The sequence below is a fragment of the Prionailurus viverrinus genome, chromosome B2, assembly GCF_022837055.1.
Source record: "Prionailurus viverrinus isolate Anna chromosome B2, UM_Priviv_1.0, whole genome shotgun sequence".
NCBI classification, from domain to species: domain Eukaryota; kingdom Metazoa; phylum Chordata; class Mammalia; order Carnivora; family Felidae; genus Prionailurus; species Prionailurus viverrinus.
The window spans coordinates 30,531,485-30,552,524 of record NC_062565.1 but is presented as its reverse complement, the minus strand read 5'-3'; the positions used below and the strand labels follow the sequence as shown (position 1 = coordinate 30,552,524).

Sequence of the window (21,040 nt, the reverse complement as noted above, 5' to 3'; positions counted from 1 at the left end):
GCTTTGAGGGATAGGGACAATGACTGCTCTAGCTACTTCCTGCTGAGGAGGGGTGGAGGTCAGGATCATAGGGAATAAAAGTGTTTTGCTCCTGGGGCATCTGAATGGCTTAGTTGGTTAAGCATCCGACTTCGGCTCAGGTCATGATCTCGAGGTTCGTGATTTTGAGCCCCACATCAGGCTCTGTGCTGACAGCTCACAGCCTAGAACCTGCTTCAGATTCTGTGTCTTCCTCTCTCTCTGCCCCTCCCCTGCTCATGCTGTCTCTCTCTGTCTCTCAAAAATAAATAAACATTTAAAAATTTAATAAAAAAAAGAAAGTGTTTTGCTCCTAACCGTAAGTACTCTGGTGCCTGGCCTAACTTCAAAGCTTTGGACAACCATTAATTAGTTTCTGCTTTTGCTGCCTTGAGCAGCACCTCATGCCACATTTATGAGTAGATAAATCATTAAAAGAATAGCCAAGATAGATAATCCCACTTGGGTTAATGCCCAGAGTATTGATCGAATTCCTTAAGGAATCCAGAAAAACAGACCAGAATACCAATCCCATTTTGTTCCTGGGACTTCGGTAGGAATCTGTTGCAGCCAAATGTCTTGTCCTCTAATCTCGTCAAGGTGGGTTTCTACTTTTTGCTGAGCTATTACTTGAACTGTTTCGCTGGCCAAAATTCCCAAGGTGATAGAAAGATTTTTGATCATGTGCTCTGAGCCCTTATTCCCCACCAAGGTAAAAATGCTCTCCCAAAGGAATATCAAATGTATTATCTTGATAATCAAGCAAGGAATCCCCATTTCGTATTGATTCCCTTTCTTGTTCAATAAATACACTTTTTGAATTCTGAACCATGCAAGTAATTCTAAGAAAACATAAAATACACTGGACCATTTTTGTTTTTTAATTGGGGTATGGATTGGGTCATTTGCATGGACACCGGCAGGCCTGAGGCAGGTACCACAGACCTGGAAGTAGCTCAGACAACAGGAGAGGTAGGTAGCAGCCGAGCAGGACTCAGGGTTCCTACAGCGAGGGCAAGAGCTGAGTGTGGGTCAAAGAAAGAAAAAGAAGTTGGAGGTTTTATTGTTATACAGGAAAAGTTGTACAAGCCTATGGATTAAAAGTCCAGACTAACTTCCCTAATCCTTTCCTACTGGTAGCTCAAGGAATATAAATTTTTCCAGTCTAGGCTACACAGAATGCAAAAGTACATCCACTGCCAAAGCTACTTGGAATGTCTCAGAGAAATGTGTAACTCTTCCTGTTTGGGATTATCTAGACCACTGTTTGCCTCCATCAGTAACCAAGAATGGTGCTGTAAGCCATGAGCTAGCTAGTCCTAGACCACTTTCCCCAGATGTACACAAAAAATACACATACCTCGGGGTGCCTGAATGGCTCAGTTGGTTGAGCATGTGACTCTTGATCTTAGCTCAGGTCATGATCCCAGGGTCATGGGATTGACCCCTGCATCAGGCTCTGCACTGACAGCGTGGAGCCTGCTTGGGATTCTCCCTCCCTCCCTCTCTCTCTCTCTCTCTCTCTCAATAAACTTAAAAAAAAAAAAGAGTGGAATATAGCTTTGAGCCTAGGTGTGTCTGACACGAAAGCCAAAGTTCTTTCTCAGATTCATATGGCCTGACTACAAAGGAGAGTTCTACAAAGAGGGCATTTTAGAATAAAGAGAACTGAGTGCAGGCATAAAAGGCAGAGAATTTAAAAGGGAAAGGCAGAGTCAAGCACCACCTAAACACTGCCCCCACTCTCCCACTCAAGGGTGTCCCTTTGAGTTCAGGAATTCAGTTTAAGTCAGGAACAAACTTTTTATGGGTGGATGCTGGCTGAATTGAAGAGGAATGACTTCAGCAGTCAGTCATTTATTGCATACCTTTTATTTGCAAAATATAACCCATGACATAATTCCTGCAATCAAGAAGTTTACGATCTATGAAGGAAGCCAGAGGTCGAACCCATTATATAACAGGCAGTTTCATCAGAATTGATGCTAAGAAAAATGCTCTAGTCTCCTGGAGTATGTGATAAACCAATCCAATCAGTGGGAAGCAGAGGCTTTTTCACCTGGACTTCAATGGGTAGGGAAGTGAGTGTGCAAGAAAGAGGGGGGCAGTCCGTGAGGTGCTAATAAATGCTGTTGGTAAATCTGTGGAGACTGCAGGTTAGTTTGCGAGTGACACAGAAAGAGAAGAGAGAGGTGCAGAGTTGATGGGAGGTTTTGTTTAAGGCGGTGGAGCTCTAACCTTGCCAGTCCCTTGGAGGAGCAGGGAAGGGATTGGAAGGACGCCTGCCGTTGGAAAGATTAAAGACGGTAAAATCACACTGACATAAATAATCGCATAATTAGAAAAATTAATACTTGAGCTAATTACACAGTAGGGGTGAAATGGGCGAGGTCATCGACAATACATAAAAGTGGAGGACGTTTGCCTTGGCAAGAAGTGGGATCAATTCTGAGAATGGAGGGGAAGGTCGGGTGGGTGTGATGTTACACGACTGTGAGACGAAGGAAAGTTGAGAACACTGCATTGTTTCAGTAGGAAGTTAAATAATCTTTTGGGCCAGGAGGGCTAGAGTGGTCACTAACTTCAGAAGAGTTGAAAAAGTCTTGGTGTGTGGCTGGAGAAACTATGAACATACCAAACAGAGGATGCACGCGTGGGCAACAGCGACCAACAGCTCCGATAGCCGCGGCGCGGTCTGGGTTCCCGGGAAGGGCTGCGGTTGCAACCCTGTCCTGCTCGGCACAGCTGGGCCAGAGCGGCGCTACCACAGGGAGCAGGTGGCAGCACTGTCGGCTGGAGCTGGGCTGGCGGGGAGCGCGGGCGGGGGCGCGCTCTGCGGGGCGCAGAGCGGACGGCGCCCCAGGCAGCCGGGAACGAGGGGCGGGCCCGAGCAAGCGGGCCTCTGCGCGGCTCTTGGCACGCACGCGCAGACGTGCCGCGGGGCCCGGAGGCACAGAGGAGGGGGAGCGAGAAAGGGGGGTGTGGAACGTATTTCCGCTCTGGCGGACAAATAATACTGGCCAAAGGGGAGGCCAGGCCATCCGGCCCTTTAACCGCGTAGGGGGGGGGGGGGGGCTGGTGAAGAAAGGGGGGTCTGGAAGGGGCGAATCCTGCTCCTTTAATTCCCTCCCCTCTTCCTCCTCCCCGAGTTCTCGCCGACGCCGAGGCGCGCGGGGCCTGGAACACACTGCACGAGCCGCCCCCGCCCCTCCCTCCTAACGCCCACGCGGAGCTGGCCCCGCGCGCGCGCCTCGTGCACCCTCGCGCCTGCGCGCTGCCCAGGCTCTGCCCGTGTTTGGGGGCGCTGCCGACCCTGGGGGGGTGGGGGAGATAGGGGGGGAAAAAACAGCGCGCGGAACCGGGCCAGGTGAGAGGCGCGTGCACTCAGGGTCGTGGGGCTGGGGGGGCGTGCCACGGAGCTCTGAACGTGGGGGGGGCGTGCACGAAGCGTGCAGGCGGCGGGGGGAGGACGTGAAAGGCGCGTGCAAACGTGCAAAGGGGGGGCGGAGGAACGAAGCAGCGGGGAAAGGGGGCGGGGTGAGAAAAGGCTGCAGCCCGGACCACCCCGGAGCCCAGAGCCCCAGGCCTCTGCTCCAGGTTTCTCCAGCCTTACCCTTGGGCGCGCGGGCTCGCCCCATTCTCGCGGGCGGTCCGGCGTGGGGGGGGGGGGGGTGTGGACGCCGCTGCCCCGCCCCCGGGAACCACGCCTCCGTTCTCTCGGAGGGAGAGCGCTTCCCCAGGGCCTGGGGAAACTGAGGAAGGGGCCTGAAGACTGGGAGATCTGAAGCTGGGATGCTGGGCAAGAATGGGAGCGAGGGGCCTGGAGCCTTGGCTTAGGCGAACCAGAGACCTTTGTCTCTGACCGGTTTCCTTCCCAACCAGGGTTGCCCACCCCCGCCACAATGGCCTCTGGGGTGGAAGTCCTGCGCTTCCAGCTGCCGGGCCACGAGGCCGCTACCCTGCGGAACATGAACCAGCTCCGCGCAGAGGAGCGGTTTTGCGACGTGACCATTGTGGCCGACAGCCTCAAGTTTCGTGGCCACAAGGTCATCCTGGCCGCCTGCTCGCCTTTCCTGCGGGACCAGTTCCTACTGAACCCCAGTTCTGAGCTGCAGGTCTCACTGATGCACAGTGCACGCATCGTGGCCGACCTGCTCCTGTCCTGCTACACGGGCGCTCTGGAATTCGCCGTCAGGGACATCGTCAACTACCTGACGGCTGCCTCTTACCTGCAGATGGAGCACGTGGTGGAGAAATGCAGGAACGCCCTCAGCCAGTTCATTGAGCCCAAAATAGGCCTCAAAGAGGATGGGGTCAGCGATGCCAGCCTTGTGAGCAGTGTCAGTGCCACCAAATCCCTGCTCCCTCCTGCTAGGACCCCAAAGCCAGCCCCCAAGCCCCCACCCCCACCCCCTTTGCCCCCTCCACTCCTACGGCCTGTGAAACTGGAGTTCCCTCTGGATGAGGATCTGGAGCTGAAGGCCGAGGAAGAAGATGAGGACGAGGACGAGGACGTGTCTGACATCTGCATCGTCAAAGTGGAGTCGGCCCTGGAGGTGGCACACCGGCTCAAACCTCCCGGAGGTTTGGGAGGAGGCCTGAGCATCGGAGGCTCGGTGGGCAGCCACCTTGGGGAGCTGGCCCAGAGCAGCGTGCCCCCCAGCACTGTGGCCCCGCCACAGGGTGTAGTGAAAGCCTGCTATAGCCTGTCCGAGGACGCAGAAGGGGAGGGTTTGCTGTTGATCCCTGGAGGCAGAGCCAGCGTGGGGGCCACCTCGGGCCTGGTGGAGGCAGCAGCGGTGGCCATGGCTGCCCGGGGGGCGGGGGGCAGCCTGGGGGCAGGGAGCAGCCGGGGACCCCTGCCCGGGGGCTTTTCCAGTGGAAACCCCCTAAAGAACATCAAGTGCACCAAGTGCCCGGAAGTGTTCCAGGGCGTGGAGAAGCTGGTCTTCCACATGCGGGCGCAGCACTTCATCTTCATGTGCCCACGCTGCGGCAAGCAGTTCAACCACAGCAGCAACCTCAACCGCCACATGAACGTGCACCGCGGCGTCAAGTCGCACTCGTGTGGCATCTGCGGCAAGTGCTTCACACAGAAGTCCACGCTGCACGACCACCTCAACCTACACTCTGGAGCGAGGCCCTATCGCTGCTCCTACTGCGACGTGCGCTTCGCTCACAAGCCTGCCATTAGGCGGCACCTCAAGGAGCAGCATGGCAAGACAACGGCAGAGAACGTGTTGGAGGCCAGTGTGGCAGAGATCAACGTCCTCATCCGCTAGTGGGGCAGGCTCGGGGGCCAGGAGGCAGGGGTCCCTGGGCTGAAGGGAGCTCCCTGGCCCAGGAGAATAGGTAGGGGGGTGGGAGGGTCGGGAACAGGCAGGTACGTGGGGAACCTGAGCGGATATATCCTGAGGGAGGGGCTGAAGATTTCTTGGAGAGAGGACCCCTGCCTTTTCAGAAAAAAAAGAATGGAGAGGGAGAGGGTTCTTTGAGAAGACCAAGAGAATATGGGCTCCCAGAGAAAGATTTTCTTCTCTTAGACGTGCATGGATATGTGGAGGGAGGGAAAGGGTCTTATGGAATGAGGAAAAAAAAAAAAAGACAAAAATGCTTTATTCCTGGTTAAGGCTGCCCAGGGAGAGGTTCTGATATATCTTGAGATGGGGGGTGGGGGGGTGGGAATTGGGAGGGAATTTGGCAGGAGGCAGTTTATGTGCTCCTGCATAGAATAGATCCTTGGGAGAGGGAGTGGTAGGGGGAAAGGATTATTGAATTCCAGAAAAGGAAGTAGGGAGACAGTTCTTGCATGCTGGGGGAATGGGATTATGGGTAAAGACTCACCAAAACTAGGGAGAACCATGTCAGGTGCCAGGTAAGAGAACATGGGGATAAGGGTCCTGGGTAGATATGAAGTGGGGGACAATAGCAAGAAGGATGAACAGTGGTGGGGGTGGGGGGTAGGGCACTTAGATGAAAGGATACATGGAGGTCTGTTTGGGGAGGGAGGGAGAGGAGTAGAGACTTATACAGTATTTTTTAAGAAAACAAAACGTATTTTTTAGGATTTTTTCTGGAGTTTGGGGTTTTAGTTTTTCTGCTTTTGTTTTCCACAAAATAAAAAATAATAAAAAAAAAAACCACTTTATTTTTTCTTTATACTCTGTCTGGCAACTGCATGTGTATGACTATCCCACCCTAGACAGCTTCTCTCTCATGCCATTTGCTCTACACTCCGCACAACTCCTGTAGGCCTCATGCGTGAAGGAGACTTGAGAAGAGAAGGGGATTGTGCAAGTGGGCTTCTCTGGCTGGGTACCCTCCAAATTCTACAACCTCAGCACCTGGCAGATAGCTCACACTTATGTTTCATAATTAGCAGTGGTGATAACACACTATCTCCCCCTCTATTGGAAGAGTTTCGTATCTGCACTATGGAAGAGCTATATGTGTGATCATTGTGTCCACCAAAACTTTAAGCAGGAGCCAATGTTTGGACATTTATGATCTGAGGAAGGGTTCATGTCCTCGGGAAAGCTAAATAAACAAAACAAAAAACAGTTCAGATTAGGGTATGGGGAAGACTACAATTCCCACAAAGCTCTGGAATAGTTCTTAAGCAAAGAGAACTACAGTTCCCAGAAGGCCTTGAATTGGCCTCAGGTGCCCAATACCCCAACCACCTGCTTCTATCAAATACTGCGTGTGAAATCACACAGGTTTTTTTTCCAGACTTTGACCAGAATGTAATACGTAAAGGGATGGTACCCTAAATAATGCTACCAAGGTTATATATTGGTGTAACATCATTCATACTGTTAGTTGGGCTGTGACCCACGCAGTGCCTATGTATATAAGGTGTTTGGCAAAAAAAGAAAAAAGTTACTCAGTAGTATCACCAGGCAGTAATGACTCTCGGGCCTCTAGGGTCTTACCCAGATCGCTAGTGCACATGGTGGAGTAACATGTATGGCATAAACAGAACAGACGTTTAGCCCCAGGTTTTCAAAAGTGGACGCTGCTCCAGGAGACATGAAGCAGTTGAAAGTAAAGGTGTCCGCGCGTCCCCACTGTCCCCTCCTTGCTCGTTAGGGAAGCAAGGCCAAAACTGAGCCCGACCCTTCTATCTGGTGACCCACAAACTAGAAAGCACCCAGAGGCGGGAGAAGCATACGCGGGCCAGATTGGAAAGACAGCCGCAGCCGAAAGCTGGGAGGGTCAGACATTCCTTTCGTTACCTAAAACCAGGCGGGGGATGGAGAAGCCACACCTGGACCCAGGCGTGCCTCACCTTCGGCTCCCCGCTGAGCTGACACCAGGAATGGCAGGAATTCTCCCCTGCAGTCCCAGCTTAGGACAGCCACAGCCATTTCCGAGGCTGCTCTCGGGGGAAAATGGCCAGAAGCCGCGTAGTGGCTCCTTTAAGGCTCCTCCTAGTCCTCCCTCCCCCGCCCACGTGACCCGGGGCGGCCGCGCGCCGGCTCAGCCCCCCGCGCAAGCGGCGATGGCGGCGGCGGCGGGAGCTGCAGCGGCGGCGGCCGCCGAGGTGCGGAAGGGGAGGGGGAGAGGCGGGTGCATGCCCGCGCGCGCGCCCGGGGGAAGCGCGCGCCCGTGCAATGCTCCGGGGGTGCAACGGGGCCGGGGGGCCCGGACGGGACCTACAGCAATCCGGAGGGCCAGCACCGGGGGCGGATGAGGGGACCAGGGGGTGGGAGGTGGGGGGAGTGGGCACGGAGGCGCGCGTGCAGCCGCCGGCTGCCCCCGAGTGGGCGGCGGGCGCCGGGGCCCCAGGAGCACGCGCGAGGGGCACGAGGGGCCGTCCACCGGGCTGGGGGGCAGCGGGCGCTGGAGGGGTTGGTGCCCGGGGTCCCCGCGGCCTGGGGGACAAAGGGGGAGCGGCGCGTGCAGCCGGGAGGAGGGGGCGGGGCCGGGGCGCGGAGGCCCCGCCCCCTCCCCCTCCTCTCTTCTCGGCCCCAGAGATGAGGGGTCTACCGAGAGGGAGGGGGTTGATGCGGGCCCGGGGGAGGGGTCGTGCGGCCCCCCCGGGCAGCCGAGGCCGCGGAAGGGGGGGGCCCCATAGAGGAAGAGGTAGGCCCCGGAGCCTACTCTCTCTTCCCAGAGCCCAGGCGTCCTGGGCTCCCCAACTTCCTACAGGGCTGACCAGCCCTCCTCTACCTTGTGTCCCCTGCCAGGGGGAGGCCCCTGCTGAGATGGGGGCGCTGGTGCTGGAGAAGGAGCCTAGAGGAGCCACTGAAAGAGGTGAGTACGGCAGAAAAACGGGCCCAGTTGGACCTTCACCTCCCCCAACACAGGATTCCCTGAGAGCTTAGCCCCAAACTTTTTCTTTTCCCTTACAGTTCATGGCTCTTTGGGGGACACCCCTCGTAGTGAGGAGACCCTACCCAAGGCCAGTCCCGACTCCCTGGAGCCTGCTGGCCCCTCATCCCCAGCCTCTGTCACGGTCACCGTGGGTGATGAGGGGGCTGACACCCCTGTAGGAGCCACACCACTCATTGGGGATGAACCTGAGAATCTCGAGGGAGATGGGGACCTCCATGGGGGCCGCATCCTGCTGGGTGAGAGGCTGGGGAGTCTTGGGGTGGGAGGTGAAGTGGGGTATCCTCTGACTACTTTTCCTCTTATCTTGCCTTTGCTTGCCTGTCTGTTTTCCAGGCCATGCCACAAAGTCATTCCCCTCTTCCCCCAGCAAGGGGGGTGCCTGTCCCAGCCGGGCCAAGATGTCAATGACAGGGGCTGGAAAATCACCCCCATCGGTCCAGAGTTTAGCTATGAGGCTGCTGAGTATGCCGGGCGCCCAGGGGGCAGCAGCAGCAGGGCCTGAACCCCCTCCGGCCACACCCAGCCCAGAGGGGCAGCCCAAGGTCCACCGAGCCAGAAAAACTATGTCCAAACCAGGAAATGGGCAGGTGAGGATTGAGGGAGAGGGTTGGAGTGGGGAGACAGGAGTAATCCACAGTAAACCCCTTGTGGACTTTCTTTACACTTTTTTTTTTTTTTTTTTACACTTTATTCAGACCTTTTCTAATCTATTCCCAGTTTCACATATTTACCTAGGGGCTACAATGTGTCAAATTCTGGGCTGGGGGTTAATCTGAACAAACAGACAAATTTCTGTCTTCCTGGAGTTTACATTCTTGGGGAGAGGGAAGTAGATAATACAAAGGTTAGAGAGTTAATTGTGTAGCTACTTTTATAATTATTCTTATGATAATGACTAAAGAAACTTCAGACCACTCTTTCTTTCTACCTCAAAGCAAGCCCCAAGGGAACTTTTTCCTCCCTTTGACACTGTCCCTGCTCCCTTTTTTAAAGGTTCTGAGGGTTTTACTATGAATCCCTAAGGGGTAGGAGGTGAGGGAAAGGACCAAAGCCCCAGAATTTCAGAAGCTTTATGACAATATTTTTAGGGCTCTTGGTATGATTTTGTTTTGGGTATGGTTTAGGTAGCTTTGGGCAAAGCATGAACCTTTGTTTTCTCATCTGTAAAATGGGTAAAAAAGGGCCTGCTTCTGCAATCTTGAAGAGATAAGTGTTAGGTGTGGGATGTGCTTAACATAACTACTTCTGGGGATACAGCAGTTCTTGTGATTGCCACATTCTGGTTCACTGGAGCTTCAAATGGCATTTTTGAGGGTGTGGCTCACCTACCCTCCACCTCACCCAGGGCTGCAGGCTAATCCAGGCCCCCGGGCCCAACCAGAGATACTCCCGACCCTAAGTGTGCTCCCTCTCGGCCCCCAGCCCCCAGTCCCTGAGAAGCGGCCCCCTGAAGTGCAGCATTTCCGCATGAGTGATGACGTGCACTCCTTGGGGAAGATGACCTCAGGTCAGTCCCACCTCCCACCCAACCTGCTGCTGGATGAGACCTCAGGGTCCTGAGGGTTAAGGACAGGCCTTACTCCTTTCTCTCTCTCCTTCTAGATGTGGCCAAAAGGAGGAAGCTGAACTCCGGTGGTGGCCTGGTGAGCCTGGAGAGGCAGAAAACAAGGCCTCTCCACCTAGGGGGCCTCATCCTGCCCTCAAGGGAAATGGGCTGGGGGGGAAGTACCAGCAGCTTCCATTTTTCTGATCTTTTCCTAGTCGGAGGAGTTGGGTTCTGCCCGGGGTTCAGGAGAAGTGACCATGGAGAAAGGGGACCCAGGGTCCCTAGAGGAGTGGGAGACAGTGGTGGGGGACGACTTCAGCCTCTACTACGACTCCTACTCTGTGGATGAGCGTGTGGACTCTGACAGCAAGGTGAGAAGGAGCTAGCCTACCTCCCTGCCAGCACGTACCTTGTTCAAGGCTCAATCGCCAGTCTTTCATTCCCTGCCTTGTCTCTTTCCTTTTTACCTTGTGAACACCCCCTAATTCAGGGGCCCATACGGTCCGTAACTTCCAGTGCATGCTCCACCCCAGTCCCTCCCCTTGCTCCTCTCCATGGTGGCAACCACCATCCTGGACTTGGGGTTTAGCATTCCATTTTGTTGTTTGCTTGCTTGTTTATTCTTTTGCTCTTGGTTTGGTTTTATCTCCTACAAGTTTGCCTGTGCAGTATAATGCTGTCTTACCTGTTGTGCTTTTTTTTTTTTTTTTTAACATTTTTTCACGGAAAACTACAAATAACATACAAAAGAGCAAAGGGTGAGCCCTCATGAAGCCTCACCTGGCTCCAGCAATTTTCAGTACACAGCCACTCTTGACTCCTCTCTTCCTCCCCCAGCACACCCACGTCCCTGACTGCTTTAAAGTAGCCATCACATCGTTTTATCTGGAAATGTCTTCGTATGTATCTCTAAACATCAGGCTTCTTCCTGTTTTTTATTTTTATTTTTTAGTGTTTTTATTTATTTTTGAGAGAGAGAAAGAAACAGAGCGTGAGCCGGGAAGGGGCAGAGAGAGAAGCAGGGTCCAGGCTTTGAGCTGTCAGCACAGAGCCCGTTGCAGAGCTCAAACTCATGAACTGCAAGACCCTGGCCTGAGCTGAAGTCAGATACTTAACTGACTGAGCCACCCAGGGGCCCTCTTCCTGTTTTTTAGTATCACTGCTTAACTGTTTTCACAACCTAGAAAATGTAGCCATCACCTTGCTATGAGTGTTCATGTGTTCTCAGTTGTTTCATAGGTGGGTTTTTGTTTGTCCAGATTCAAATGAGCTCCATACATTGGTTTGATTGACATTTGCCTTAGGCCTCTCTTGATTTAAAGGTAGGTTTACCTGTCTTTGAAAAAGAAGGGGTTTTTTTTTGCCATTTATTTGTTGAAGAAGCCAGGTTGGTTGTCCTACAGAATTTCTCACGTTTAAAATTAGTTGACTGGGTGGCGACTGACATGTTCTTTTTTCTTTTTTTTTAATGTTTATTTATTTTAGAGAGAGGGAGACAGAGGTTCCAGAGCAGGCTCTGCACTGACAGCAGATAGCCCAATGCAGGGCTTGAACTCACGAACTGTGAGATCTTGAGCCAAAGTAGGATGCTTAACCGACTAAGTCATTCAGGGTGCCCCCTCAATATTTTTTATAAACTAGATCTAGAAGCATAATCAGCTTTGGGTGTTTTTTTGTTTTTGTTTTTAATGGTGAGAAGATTTGATAGCTGGTATGCATGCTTCCTCTTGCATCGCATAAGCGGGCATGGACGTCTTGTCTTTTTGTTAGTGGTATTTAAGATTGATAGTAGATTTCTGTGACGTCAACCTTCTCCTTATTACAAAGTTCTTCATTAGCTTTTCATCTGGTATTTTTAGCAACCACTGGTAGTCCTATCTACATATGAACTTCATAAAAAGCATAAAACTTGTGCTTGTTTTCTGGAACTGTTTTTTTTTTTTTTGCTTAATATGTCATCAAGATTCACACTCATCATTGTGAGTGAGGTGCCTTCCTTTTCACAGCTGTCTAACATCCCACACCCTTTGTTTCCTCTCCTGTCCATTCACGTCCTCCAGGGAGCCATCCTGGGACAGTAGTAATAGTTCTTTAAAAAAATTTTTTTTTTAATGTTTATTTTTGAGAGAGAGACAAACAGAGTACGAGCCGGGGAGGGGCAGAGAGAGAGGGAGACACAGAATCCGAAGCAGGCTCCAGGCTCTGAGCCGTCAGCACAGGGCCCGACGCAGGGCTCAAACTCAAGAACTGTGAGATCATGACCTAAGCCAAAGTTGGACGCTTAACTGACTGACCCACCCGGGCACCCCAGTAGTAATAGTTCTTTATTTATCCTGCTTCATTGAGTTTTGGGGGTTGGGTGTGTCCTGCCCTGCTTGTTTCCCAAGAGAGGGCTGTGGACTGAGGGTTGCTGTTTCCCCAGCCCTGCCTTGCTTCTCTCCCAGTCTGAGGTTGAAGCTCTGGCTGAACAACTAAGTGAGGAAGAGGAGGAAGAGGAGGAGGAGGAAGAAGAGGAAGAGGAGGAAGAAGAAGAAGAGGAAGAAGAAGAGGAAGATGAGGAGTCTGGCAATCAGTCTGACAGGGTAAGAGCTGGAGACTGGCATCCTGAGGAGTGGGGGCTGAGGGGCTGGAGGTCTGAGTCCCCAGAGCAGGGGTAGTGGGCTGGGGGCTAGGCTCTCTAATTCTTCCTCCATCCCAGAGTGGTTCCAGTGGCCGGCGCAAAGCCAAGAAGAAGTGGCGGAAGGACAGCCCATGGGTGAAGCCATCCCGGAAACGGCGGAAGCGCGAGCCTCCACGGGCCAAGGAGCCACGAGGTGAGGAGGCTCCTCTGCTCTTGGGTCCCCTCCTGCAGCCCCCCTGCCAGCCCCCAGAGAGCGTGCACGAACACACGCTCATGCATGTGCTCATGCACGTACACCCGCATGTACCCACGCGTCCAGGCACCTGTGAGCTCGCACTCTCACTCTCTCTGTCTCTGTGTCAGGAGTGAATGGTGTGGGCTCCTCAGGCCCCAGTGAGTACATGGAGGTCCCTCTGGGGTCCCTGGAGCTGCCCAGCGAGGGGACCCTCTCCCCCAACCACGCTGGTAATTGCCAATTGCTGGGATGGCGAGCCACTAGGGGGCACCCTCTGGGCTGGAGGGAACGGGGAGGAGGGGGACCCCACCGGAGCTGAGGTGTCTGTCCATGGCCAGGCTTTGGGAGTTCTAGAGCTTGGAGGGAAAGGCAGGGCGGGGGTGCGAGGCCCTACCAGTGGTCCCTGTGGGTGATGGGTATGGCCTCCCTCAGCTCCCTTTTCCCTCCGTCCAAGGGGTATCCAATGACACGTCTTCACTGGAGACAGAGCGGGGGTTTGAGGAGCTGCCCCTCTGCAGCTGCCGCATGGAGGCACCCAAGATTGACCGCATCAGCGAGAGAGCTGGGCACAAGTGCATGGCCACAGAGAGTGTGGATGGAGAGGTGGGCCCTGTGAGCTGGGAAGAGAGGTGCCAGTGGGTCGGGGGGGATCCAGCCCCAGGCCCTAGCCTCACCCTCTTCCTACCCATTCACGCTGCCACAGCTGTCAGGCTGCAATGCTGCAATCCTCAAGCGGGAGACCATGAGGCCGTCAAGCCGCGTGGCACTAATGGTGCTCTGTGAGACCCACCGTGCCCGCATGGTCAAACACCACTGCTGCCCAGGCTGTGGCTACTTCTGTACGGCGGTGAGTGACCGGTAGGGCAGACAGGCAGCGTGCCCCACAGGGGAGGGGTCTTCTAGATCCTGACCACATTATTTCCCAGGGCACCTTCCTGGAGTGCCACCCCGACTTCCGTGTGGCCCACCGCTTCCACAAGGCCTGTGTGTCCCAGCTGAACGGCATGGTCTTCTGTCCTCACTGTGGGGAGGATGCATCTGAGGCCCAGGAGGTGACCATCCCCCGGGGGGATGGGGTGACCCCACCAGCTGGCACCGCAGCCCCTGCCCCCCCACCCCTGGCTCAGGATGCCCCCGGGAGAGCAGATACTTCCCAGCCCAGGTACTGGCCTCCCCCTTCCCGACTGTCTGTTCCCTGCCCTGGCCCCGTTGCTTGTAGACATCAGCACCTTCTCCCACAGTGCCCGGATGCGAGGGCATGGGGAGCCCCGGCGGCCACCCTGTGACCCTCTGGCTGACACCATCGACAGCTCAGGGCCCTCCCTGACTCTTCCCAATGGGGGCTGCCTCTCAGCCGTGGGGCTGCCACCTGGGCCAGGCCGAGAGGCCCTGGAGAAGGCCCTGGTCATCCAGGAATCGGAGAGGTGAATGAGGGGTTGCTCTCGGGCTGGGCGGCCAGGGCTGGGGCTGAAAGGTGGATCTGCAGGTTTTGAGGTTGATGCTCCTTCTGAGGAGCCTACACCTCTCCCTTGCCATGACAGGAGGAAGAAACTCCGCTTCCACCCCCGGCAGTTGTACCTGTCGGTGAAGCAAGGGGAGCTGCAGAAGGTGATCCTGATGTTGTGTGAGTATTCCACTTACTCGTTTGTTCTGCAGACCTTGAGTGAACACTGATTATGTACCAGACACTGGGCTCAGGGCCAGGAGCACAGCAACAGAGGCCATTGTCCTTGCCCTGAAATACTTAGTGTTAGTGTGGTAGGGGAGACAGACACACAGCTAACCCATCAGTTGTGCCTTCCCAGTGATGTTCAGAGGAGTTCATGACATTGCTCAGGAGGGGCCCCTGACATGGGTTAGGGCCCTAAGAAGCTTTCCTGGAGGAGGTCCCACCTGCCCCCTAGCTCGCTCACCACTTGTCCCTCCCTCTTCCGGTGTGGCGGGCTCTCCCCACAGTGGACAACCTGGACCCCAACTTCCAGAGCGATCAGCAGAGCAAGCGCACGCCCCTGCACGCGGCCGCCCAGAAGGGCTCCGTGGAGATCTGCCACGTGCTGCTGCAGGTCAGCCTGGGCCCAGCCCTCTGCCTCATTGACCAGGCCCCCAGACGCCCTCCTTTCCCCAGCCCTTCTGAGGTGCCAGCCCCCATGCCCCCTCCTTGCAGGCAGGAGCCAACATCAATGCAGTGGACAAGCAGCAGCGCACCCCGCTGATGGAGGCTGTGGTGAACAACCACCTGGAGGTAGCACGCTACATGGTGCAGCGTGGCGGCTGTGTCTACAGCAAGGTGTGGTGACCGGGCCAGCCGGGGCCTAGGTTTGAGATGGGTTTGAGATGCCAGCGGGGGACTCATCTGCCCACGTCTTCCTCAGGAGGAGGATGGCTCCACCTGCCTCCACCATGCAGCCAAAATTGGGAACTTGGAGATGGTCAGCCTGCTGCTCAGCACAGGACAGGTGGACGTCAACGCCCAGGTCAGCGGCCTGGCTGCCTGCCCAGCCCACTTCGTCTGGGTCCTTGGCTCAGCTTCGGGCTTTGGGCCCCCTTTCGACTTCAGCTGACCTCCGACCCTTTCCATGATCTTGCCTTGCTCTAGCGTGTCCCTCTTTTCTCCCTCCTCATTTGTGTTTTTTTCTTTACCTTTCTCCTTTTTGCTTTTTCTGTCAGTTTTCAGAATAATGAGTTGCTGCCTTAATCTCTGGAAGTGTGCAATGATACTCTTTATCACCTCTCACTTTGTCATATGTTGGGTGTGTTTAGCCTATTGATCTTTGAATTGTTCCATTCTTTGTCCAGGAGGAGCCCCTTGAACTAGGCTTCTGTGGTTTTTGTTAGGACCCAACCGCTTTTAAGTGCATCTTTTAGTACAAAGAGATTTTTTTAGAGACTGCAGTCTGTGTCCTTAGCAGCAGTTATTGCTGTTGGGTCACTGTGTTCTAGGACTTTTGAATGGAAAGACCTAGAAAGTATGTGTCTTTTAGAATGAGAAAAATTATTCCACAACTCTGAGCAATAGACACTATTAGTCCCATTTTACAGATCGGGAACCTGAGACTCCAGAGACTTACCTGGAGTCTCAAAGCATGTGAGTGATGGAGCTGAGACTCACACTCAGAGTCTAGCCCCAGAGCCTGTGCTCTTGACCACATGCTCCTTTGGGAAGCAGGGCCAGCTGCTGGGCGTGCCCGGGGTAGGGGAAGGGGGACCCCTCACCCTCCTCCCTCTCTCCCCACCCACAGGACAGTGGGGGATGGACGCCCATTATCTGGGCTGCGGAGCACAAGCACATTGAGGTGATCCGCATGCTGCTGACACGGGGCGCCGATGTCACCCTCACAGACAACGTGAGAGTTGGTTGGGGGTAGTGGAGGTGGGGACTGTCCTGGCCCTCTGAGCAAGGACGAGGCTGGGTTCAAGGGCTCACTGCTTGGACCCACCCTTACCCTCCCACGTCCACAGGAGGAAAACATCTGCCTGCACTGGGCCTCCTTCACTGGCAGTGCTGCCATCGCTGAGGTCCTCCTCAATGCACGCTGTGACCTCCATGCTGTCAACTACCACGGTGACACGCCCCTGCACATCGCAGCGCGGGAGAGCTACCACGACTGTGTGCTGTGAGCCCCAGCCCACCCCACGCCCTGACGCCCCAGTGCCTTCACGCAGCCCCAGACCCCACAGGCTTCCTGTCCCCTCCCAGGCTGTTCCTGTCACGCGGGGCGAACCCTGAGCTGCGGAACAAGGAGGGGGACACAGCATGGGACCTGACTCCTGAGCGCTCCGACGTGTGGTTTGCGCTGCAGCTCAACCGCAAGCTTCGTCTTGGAGTGGGGAATCGGGCCATCCGCACTGAGAAGATCATCTGCCGGTGAGCCTGGGCCCTCTGCACCCAGGACAGCCTTCTGCCTTCTCCCCCAGCCCTGCTGAACCTCCAGAACATCCCTCAGACCCTCCCCAGGCTCCACTGAATCACCAGAACCAACCCCCAGCTAGGATACCAGATACAGTAAACAGAAATAGAGTTAAATTGGAATTTCAGTCGAGCAGCACGTACTTTTTTAGCGTTAAGAGCGTCCTACACAGTATTTGGAATGTATCCATAGTAAAAAATTACGTCTTACTTATCCAAAATCCAATTTTCATTGGGTGTCCTGCAGTTTATTTGACAACCTTACCTCCCATGCCCCAATGAACCCCCAGAATCATGCCCTTCCCTCCCACAGCCCCAGGAACCTCCTAGGCCTCTCCTTGTACCTAGTGGACCCCCTGACCCCATCCTGTAGCACCCCCAGCCCCATCTCCCTTCCATCAGGGATGTGGCTCGGGGCTATGAGAACGTGCCTATTCCCTGCGTCAACGGCGTGGATGGGGAGCCCTGCCCGGAGGATTACAAGTACATCTCAGAGAACTGTGAGACGTCCACCATGAACATCGACCGCAACATCACCCACCTGCAAGTGAGCAGGGGCCCGGGACCTCCTGGAGGGACACACAAGCTGTGGGCCGACAAGGCACCTGGCCAGTGGAATGGGGCTGAAAGGGACCTCTGGCGTGGGCTTGCATGCATCTGGGAAAGGGGTCCTTTTTCTGGGACACGTGAAGGTATCATGGGCTCTTGGTAGCCCTGGGGACACCCCAATCAGCAATACCTTGATTGTCCCTCGCCCCGGGAACATCACCACCCGCCATACTAATATAACCACCTCAGGGAAAGGACAGCAGTTGGGGGGCAGAGAGCGCTGGTTGCTGAGGGGACAAGGCCACTTCTGAGGGCCAAGCTGATCCCCTGCCTCCTGCCCCAGCACTGCACGTGTGTGGACGACTGTTCCAGTTCCAACTGCCTATGTGGCCAGCTCAGCATTCGCTGCTGGTATGACAAGGTATGTGCCCTCACCCTGGGCTTCCAGGGGCGTGCCAGGATAGAGGTGAGCCTGTGCCCAACTACATGCAAATCAAGGGCATGGTGGCATGGTTCCTGTTCTCTGCACCCAGCATGTGGCCTCCCTTAGCCCCTTCTCCCTGTTTGTGGCATTGGGATCCATGGTGGGTTTTTCTGTGGAGTCCTGGGGGTCCTTAGCAGCCGAGGTGGGCGCCACACAGAAACCACTTGTCCTTCCCTCCTTCGACCCCAGGATGGACGGCTGCTCCAGGAATTTAACAAGATCGAGCCCCCACTGATTTTCGAGTGTAACCAGGCGTGTTCCTGCTGGAGAAACTGCAAGAACCGGGTGGTGCAGAGTGGTATCAAGTGAGGCCCACCCCTGCAGCCCACCCTCACCCCCACCTCACCCCTGTGTCCCCTCCGGTGGGGGTTTCTGGGTTCCTCCACCTAATGTCACCCCCTTTCCTGCCCCCAGAGTGCGACTGCAGCTCTACCGAACAGCCAAGATGGGCTGGGGGGTCCGAGCCCTGCAGACCATCCCCCAGGGAACCTTCATCTGCGAGTGAGTAGGGGTGGAAGGGTGCACAGCCGTAGCTGACTACCAAGCCTCCATCTGCTTTTCTCCCTAATGGGTCCCACCCCTTCCCACTGCCCGTCTCTGGCCAGATTGTACCTGCTCCCAGCCTGCTCAGACCTCAGAACCTTCTGTCACCACTACCACATCTTCCCTCCCCTGCCTTTCCAAGCTGGGAGACAGACAGACATGGATTGAGCCTCTGTCACTGGGTATCCTGGGCCAAGTTCTTAACCTCCTGGAGCCTCGTTTTGCTCATCTGCAAAATGGAGGTGATAAAGTTACCTTTCTGTCCAAGTCACCAGGGCCTCACTTCTCTCCAGCAATTCTTTCTTTTCGCAGCATCTGTAACCCTCCTGCCCCCTGGCTCCTACTCCATGGCCTGCAGACTTAATCTAGGCCTCCTTTGGCCCCACTTGCCTCTTTACAGGACCATCCATTTTCTCCTTATTGGGTCATCTCTCAACTTCGTTCAAATGGCCCCTTCCTCCTGAGCCTCAGTTTCCCCACCATCCACTCACTGCTCATCCCTGCCGGAATCTGCCTTTGCCCTTGCCCTTCTGCTGATACCACCTCTCGACAACCCGCCCGTCACCCCGTATCTTGATCCTCCTTCTCCCAGCGTCTGCTACTCTCCCTTGCTGTGGCTCCCATGATGCTGTCCTACCTCTGACCCATCCATCCTCCCTTTTCACCAACTTCTCTTCCTCCACTTTCTAAATGTGGGTGTCCTTGTGTCCAGCTCCTTCCTAGAGTTCCTCACAGCCCCTGTGGCTCTGTCCCTTCCTGCAGCCCCAACCTCTCCTGTCCTACTGCCTGGCATCACCACCACCTGCTGTGTGATTCCTAGTCCAGAAACCTCCTAGTGACTAAACCTGCGTGGATTTCCCCGCCCAAACCACCTGCCTATAGATACTGATCCCTGTAACCACAGGGGCTTGGTGTCTCCCTACTCGCTGATTCTTCCTCTGGTGCAGCTCAGGCCCTTCCCTTTACCTTCCCCACCACTGCATCTCCAGCTCGTCCCCAGCCCACCGGCCCCAACTTCCCCCACATTTGCTGGTCCTGCCCATTGTTCCAGCTGTCCAGTGGAGACCCCAGCTGGCAAGAGTATGCCCAGTGTTGTTCCCTCTGTTGTGTTCTCTGTTCCTCCTTTTCATTCTCATTCCAGAGGGGAGCCACCCACCTCCTCCCCCACTCCCAAGATGTCTGCTGTCCTCCATGTCCACTCTGCCTTGGCTGCCTACCTCAGCCATCTAGGTCTGTGGGATTCATAGACAGACGGGGCAGCTGACAAATTGTGAAAGAGGGTTCCATGGGGTTCTGAGGAGAGACAGGGCCTGGAGCGAGCTCCCGATAACCCCTGTTCACCTTCAGAACCACCACTTCCTGCCCAACAGGTATGTTGGGGAGCTGATCTCCGATGCTGAGGCTGATGTAAGAGAGGATGATTCTTATCTCTTCGACCTAGACAACAAGGTAAGCAGGAGACCCCTCTGTACCTTGCTCCCAGCCAGCTGATGGAAAGCTGGGGAGGAGGGACTGGATGGTCCATGGGTGGGGAAGTTGGCCAGGCAAGCAGGGTAGTAGTAGATGTGAAGGGTGATACCTTTCCCTCAGGACGGAGAGGTGTACTGCATTGATGCCCGTTACTATGGCAACATCAGCCGCTTCATCAACCACCTGTGTGACCCCAACATCATCCCCGTCCGTGTCTTCATGCTGCACCAGGACCTCCGGTTTCCACGCATTGCCTTCTTCAGTTCCCGAGACATCCGGACTGGGGAGGAGCTGGGGTGAGGTGTCTCTGGTGTGTGCCAGGGGTGTGGGAGATGCAGTAAGCTTGGGACCAGAAGCTGAAGACTGGAGAGTGCCTGGTTTCCAGGCATGGAGTAGAGCAGAGCCTCTCTGATGTCCGTGTAGATGGAGTCCTGAGCCTCCCAGATTCTGATTCAGTAGATTTGGGATGGGGCCCAAGATTCTTCTGCATGTCTAATGAGTCACAGGCAGTGCCAGTGCTGCAGGTCCGTGAAACAGCAAATGGCTTGGAGTCCGTCCAGAGAAGATGGGGGTGGGTGCTTTGGGGTAGGCCTGGGCAGCTGGCTTTGGATCCCATAGCCTCCTTCTGCTCCTCTGACAGGTTTGACTATGGTGACCGCTTCTGGGACATCAAAAGCAAATACTTCACCTGTCAGTGTGGCTCTGAGAAGTGCAAGCACTCAGCCGAGGCCATTGCCCTGGAACAGAGCCGCCTGGCCCGCCTGGACCCCCACCCCGAGCTGTTGCCTGAGCTCGGCTCCCTGCCCCCAGTCAATCCCTGAACGCGGACCACACACGTCCCCCACCCCTGGATGGCCACCAGCTCAGCAGCCCCCTCTGCCACTTGCTGCTCACAGCCCACACCTGGGGTGCTGCCTTCTTCTGTCCCTTACCCCTTCACACATTCCTCGGCCAGAGACCCCCAGCCGGGCCCTGGAGGTCTGACAGCCCCTCTCTCCCAGAGCTGGTTCTTCCCTGGGAGGGTGACTTCAGGGCTGGCTGCTCCCTTTTCCCCATCCTCAGCTGAAGTTTGATGAATTGAAATTGGGCCTCTATGCCAGCTGGTTTCCTTTGTTCTCAATAAATACTGGGTTTGGTAATAAACTGTCTTGGTGATTGTTTGAGGGGCCAGAGGGGGTTGGTCAGGGAGGAAGCACACATAGCCAGAGGGAATGTGGGCCCAAGGGACTGAGCAGGATGGACTGGTGTGGACAGCCACCCAAGGGGAGGGGAGGCTTGTGAGAGACCACTGTGGACAGAGTCCAGTCATGGGTGTGAGTGTACCACGA

The 21,040-nt window shown here is 55.2% G+C and overlaps 2 protein-coding genes across 8 annotated transcripts; both read left to right on the top strand.

Annotated features, from left to right (window-relative positions):
* The first annotated feature begins 3,107 nt into the window (after positions 1-3,107).
* Positions 3,108-16,141, top strand: ZBTB12 (zinc finger and BTB domain containing 12). 2 transcript variants are annotated; one of them, XM_047859804.1, is made up of 2 exons: positions 3,108-3,385; positions 3,901-6,002. In XM_047859804.1, exon 2 carries the CDS (start codon positions 3,921-3,923, stop codon positions 5,298-5,300), a length of 1,380 nt encoding a protein of 459 aa, XP_047715760.1. In that variant the 5' UTR covers positions 3,108-3,385; positions 3,901-3,920; the 3' UTR covers positions 5,301-6,002. The 2 variants fall into 2 exon arrangements, 1 of the variants encoding a protein (XP_047715760.1); XR_007152350.1 differs by lacking the exon at positions 3,108-3,385 and adding an exon at positions 16,130-16,141 and having other exon boundaries at positions 3,656-5,933.
* On the top strand, positions 7,500-20,855 carry EHMT2 (euchromatic histone lysine methyltransferase 2). Of its 6 annotated transcripts, XM_047859790.1 has the most exons (28): positions 7,500-7,564; positions 8,211-8,277; positions 8,376-8,594; positions 8,692-8,945; positions 9,781-9,865; positions 9,961-10,001; positions 10,120-10,275; positions 12,349-12,486; positions 12,603-12,717; positions 12,888-12,989; positions 13,214-13,362; positions 13,463-13,606; positions 13,686-13,921; positions 14,001-14,183; positions 14,301-14,383; positions 14,716-14,822; positions 14,924-15,046; positions 15,132-15,233; positions 15,999-16,103; positions 16,219-16,373; positions 16,457-16,624; positions 17,069-17,213; positions 17,559-17,636; positions 17,889-18,004; positions 18,114-18,200; positions 19,613-19,691; positions 19,833-20,008; positions 20,353-20,855. In XM_047859790.1, the coding sequence occupies exons 1-28, from the start codon at positions 7,523-7,525 to the stop codon at positions 20,531-20,533; spliced, it is 3,636 nt and encodes a 1,211-aa protein (XP_047715746.1). In that variant the 5' UTR covers positions 7,500-7,522; the 3' UTR covers positions 20,534-20,855. The 6 variants fall into 6 exon arrangements, with proteins under 6 accessions (XP_047715746.1, XP_047715747.1, XP_047715748.1 ...); XM_047859791.1 differs by lacking the exon at positions 12,888-12,989; XM_047859787.1 differs by lacking the exon at positions 7,500-7,564 and having other exon boundaries at positions 7,983-8,277.
* The last annotated feature ends 185 nt before the right edge of the window (positions 20,856-21,040 follow it).

What these genes read in the sequence shown, in the direction of transcription:
- ZBTB12 (XM_047859804.1), top strand. Translation starts at nt 3,921, where the DNA reads ATGGCCTCTGGGGTGGAAGTCCTGCGCTTCCAGCTGCCGGGCCACGAG.
- EHMT2 (XM_047859787.1), top strand. Translation starts at nt 7,998, where the DNA reads ATGAGGGGTCTACCGAGAGGGAGGGGGTTGATGCGGGCCCGGGGGAGG. An exon ending in TGGGGGCCGCATCCTGCTGG is followed by an intron (nt 8,595 to 8,691) that starts GTGAGAGGCTGG and finishes TCTGTTTTCCAG; the next exon opens with GCCATGCCACAAAGTCATTC. An exon ending in AGGTGGACGTCAACGCCCAG is followed by an intron (nt 15,234 to 15,998) that starts GTCAGCGGCCTG and finishes CCCCACCCACAG; the next exon opens with GACAGTGGGGGATGGACGCC.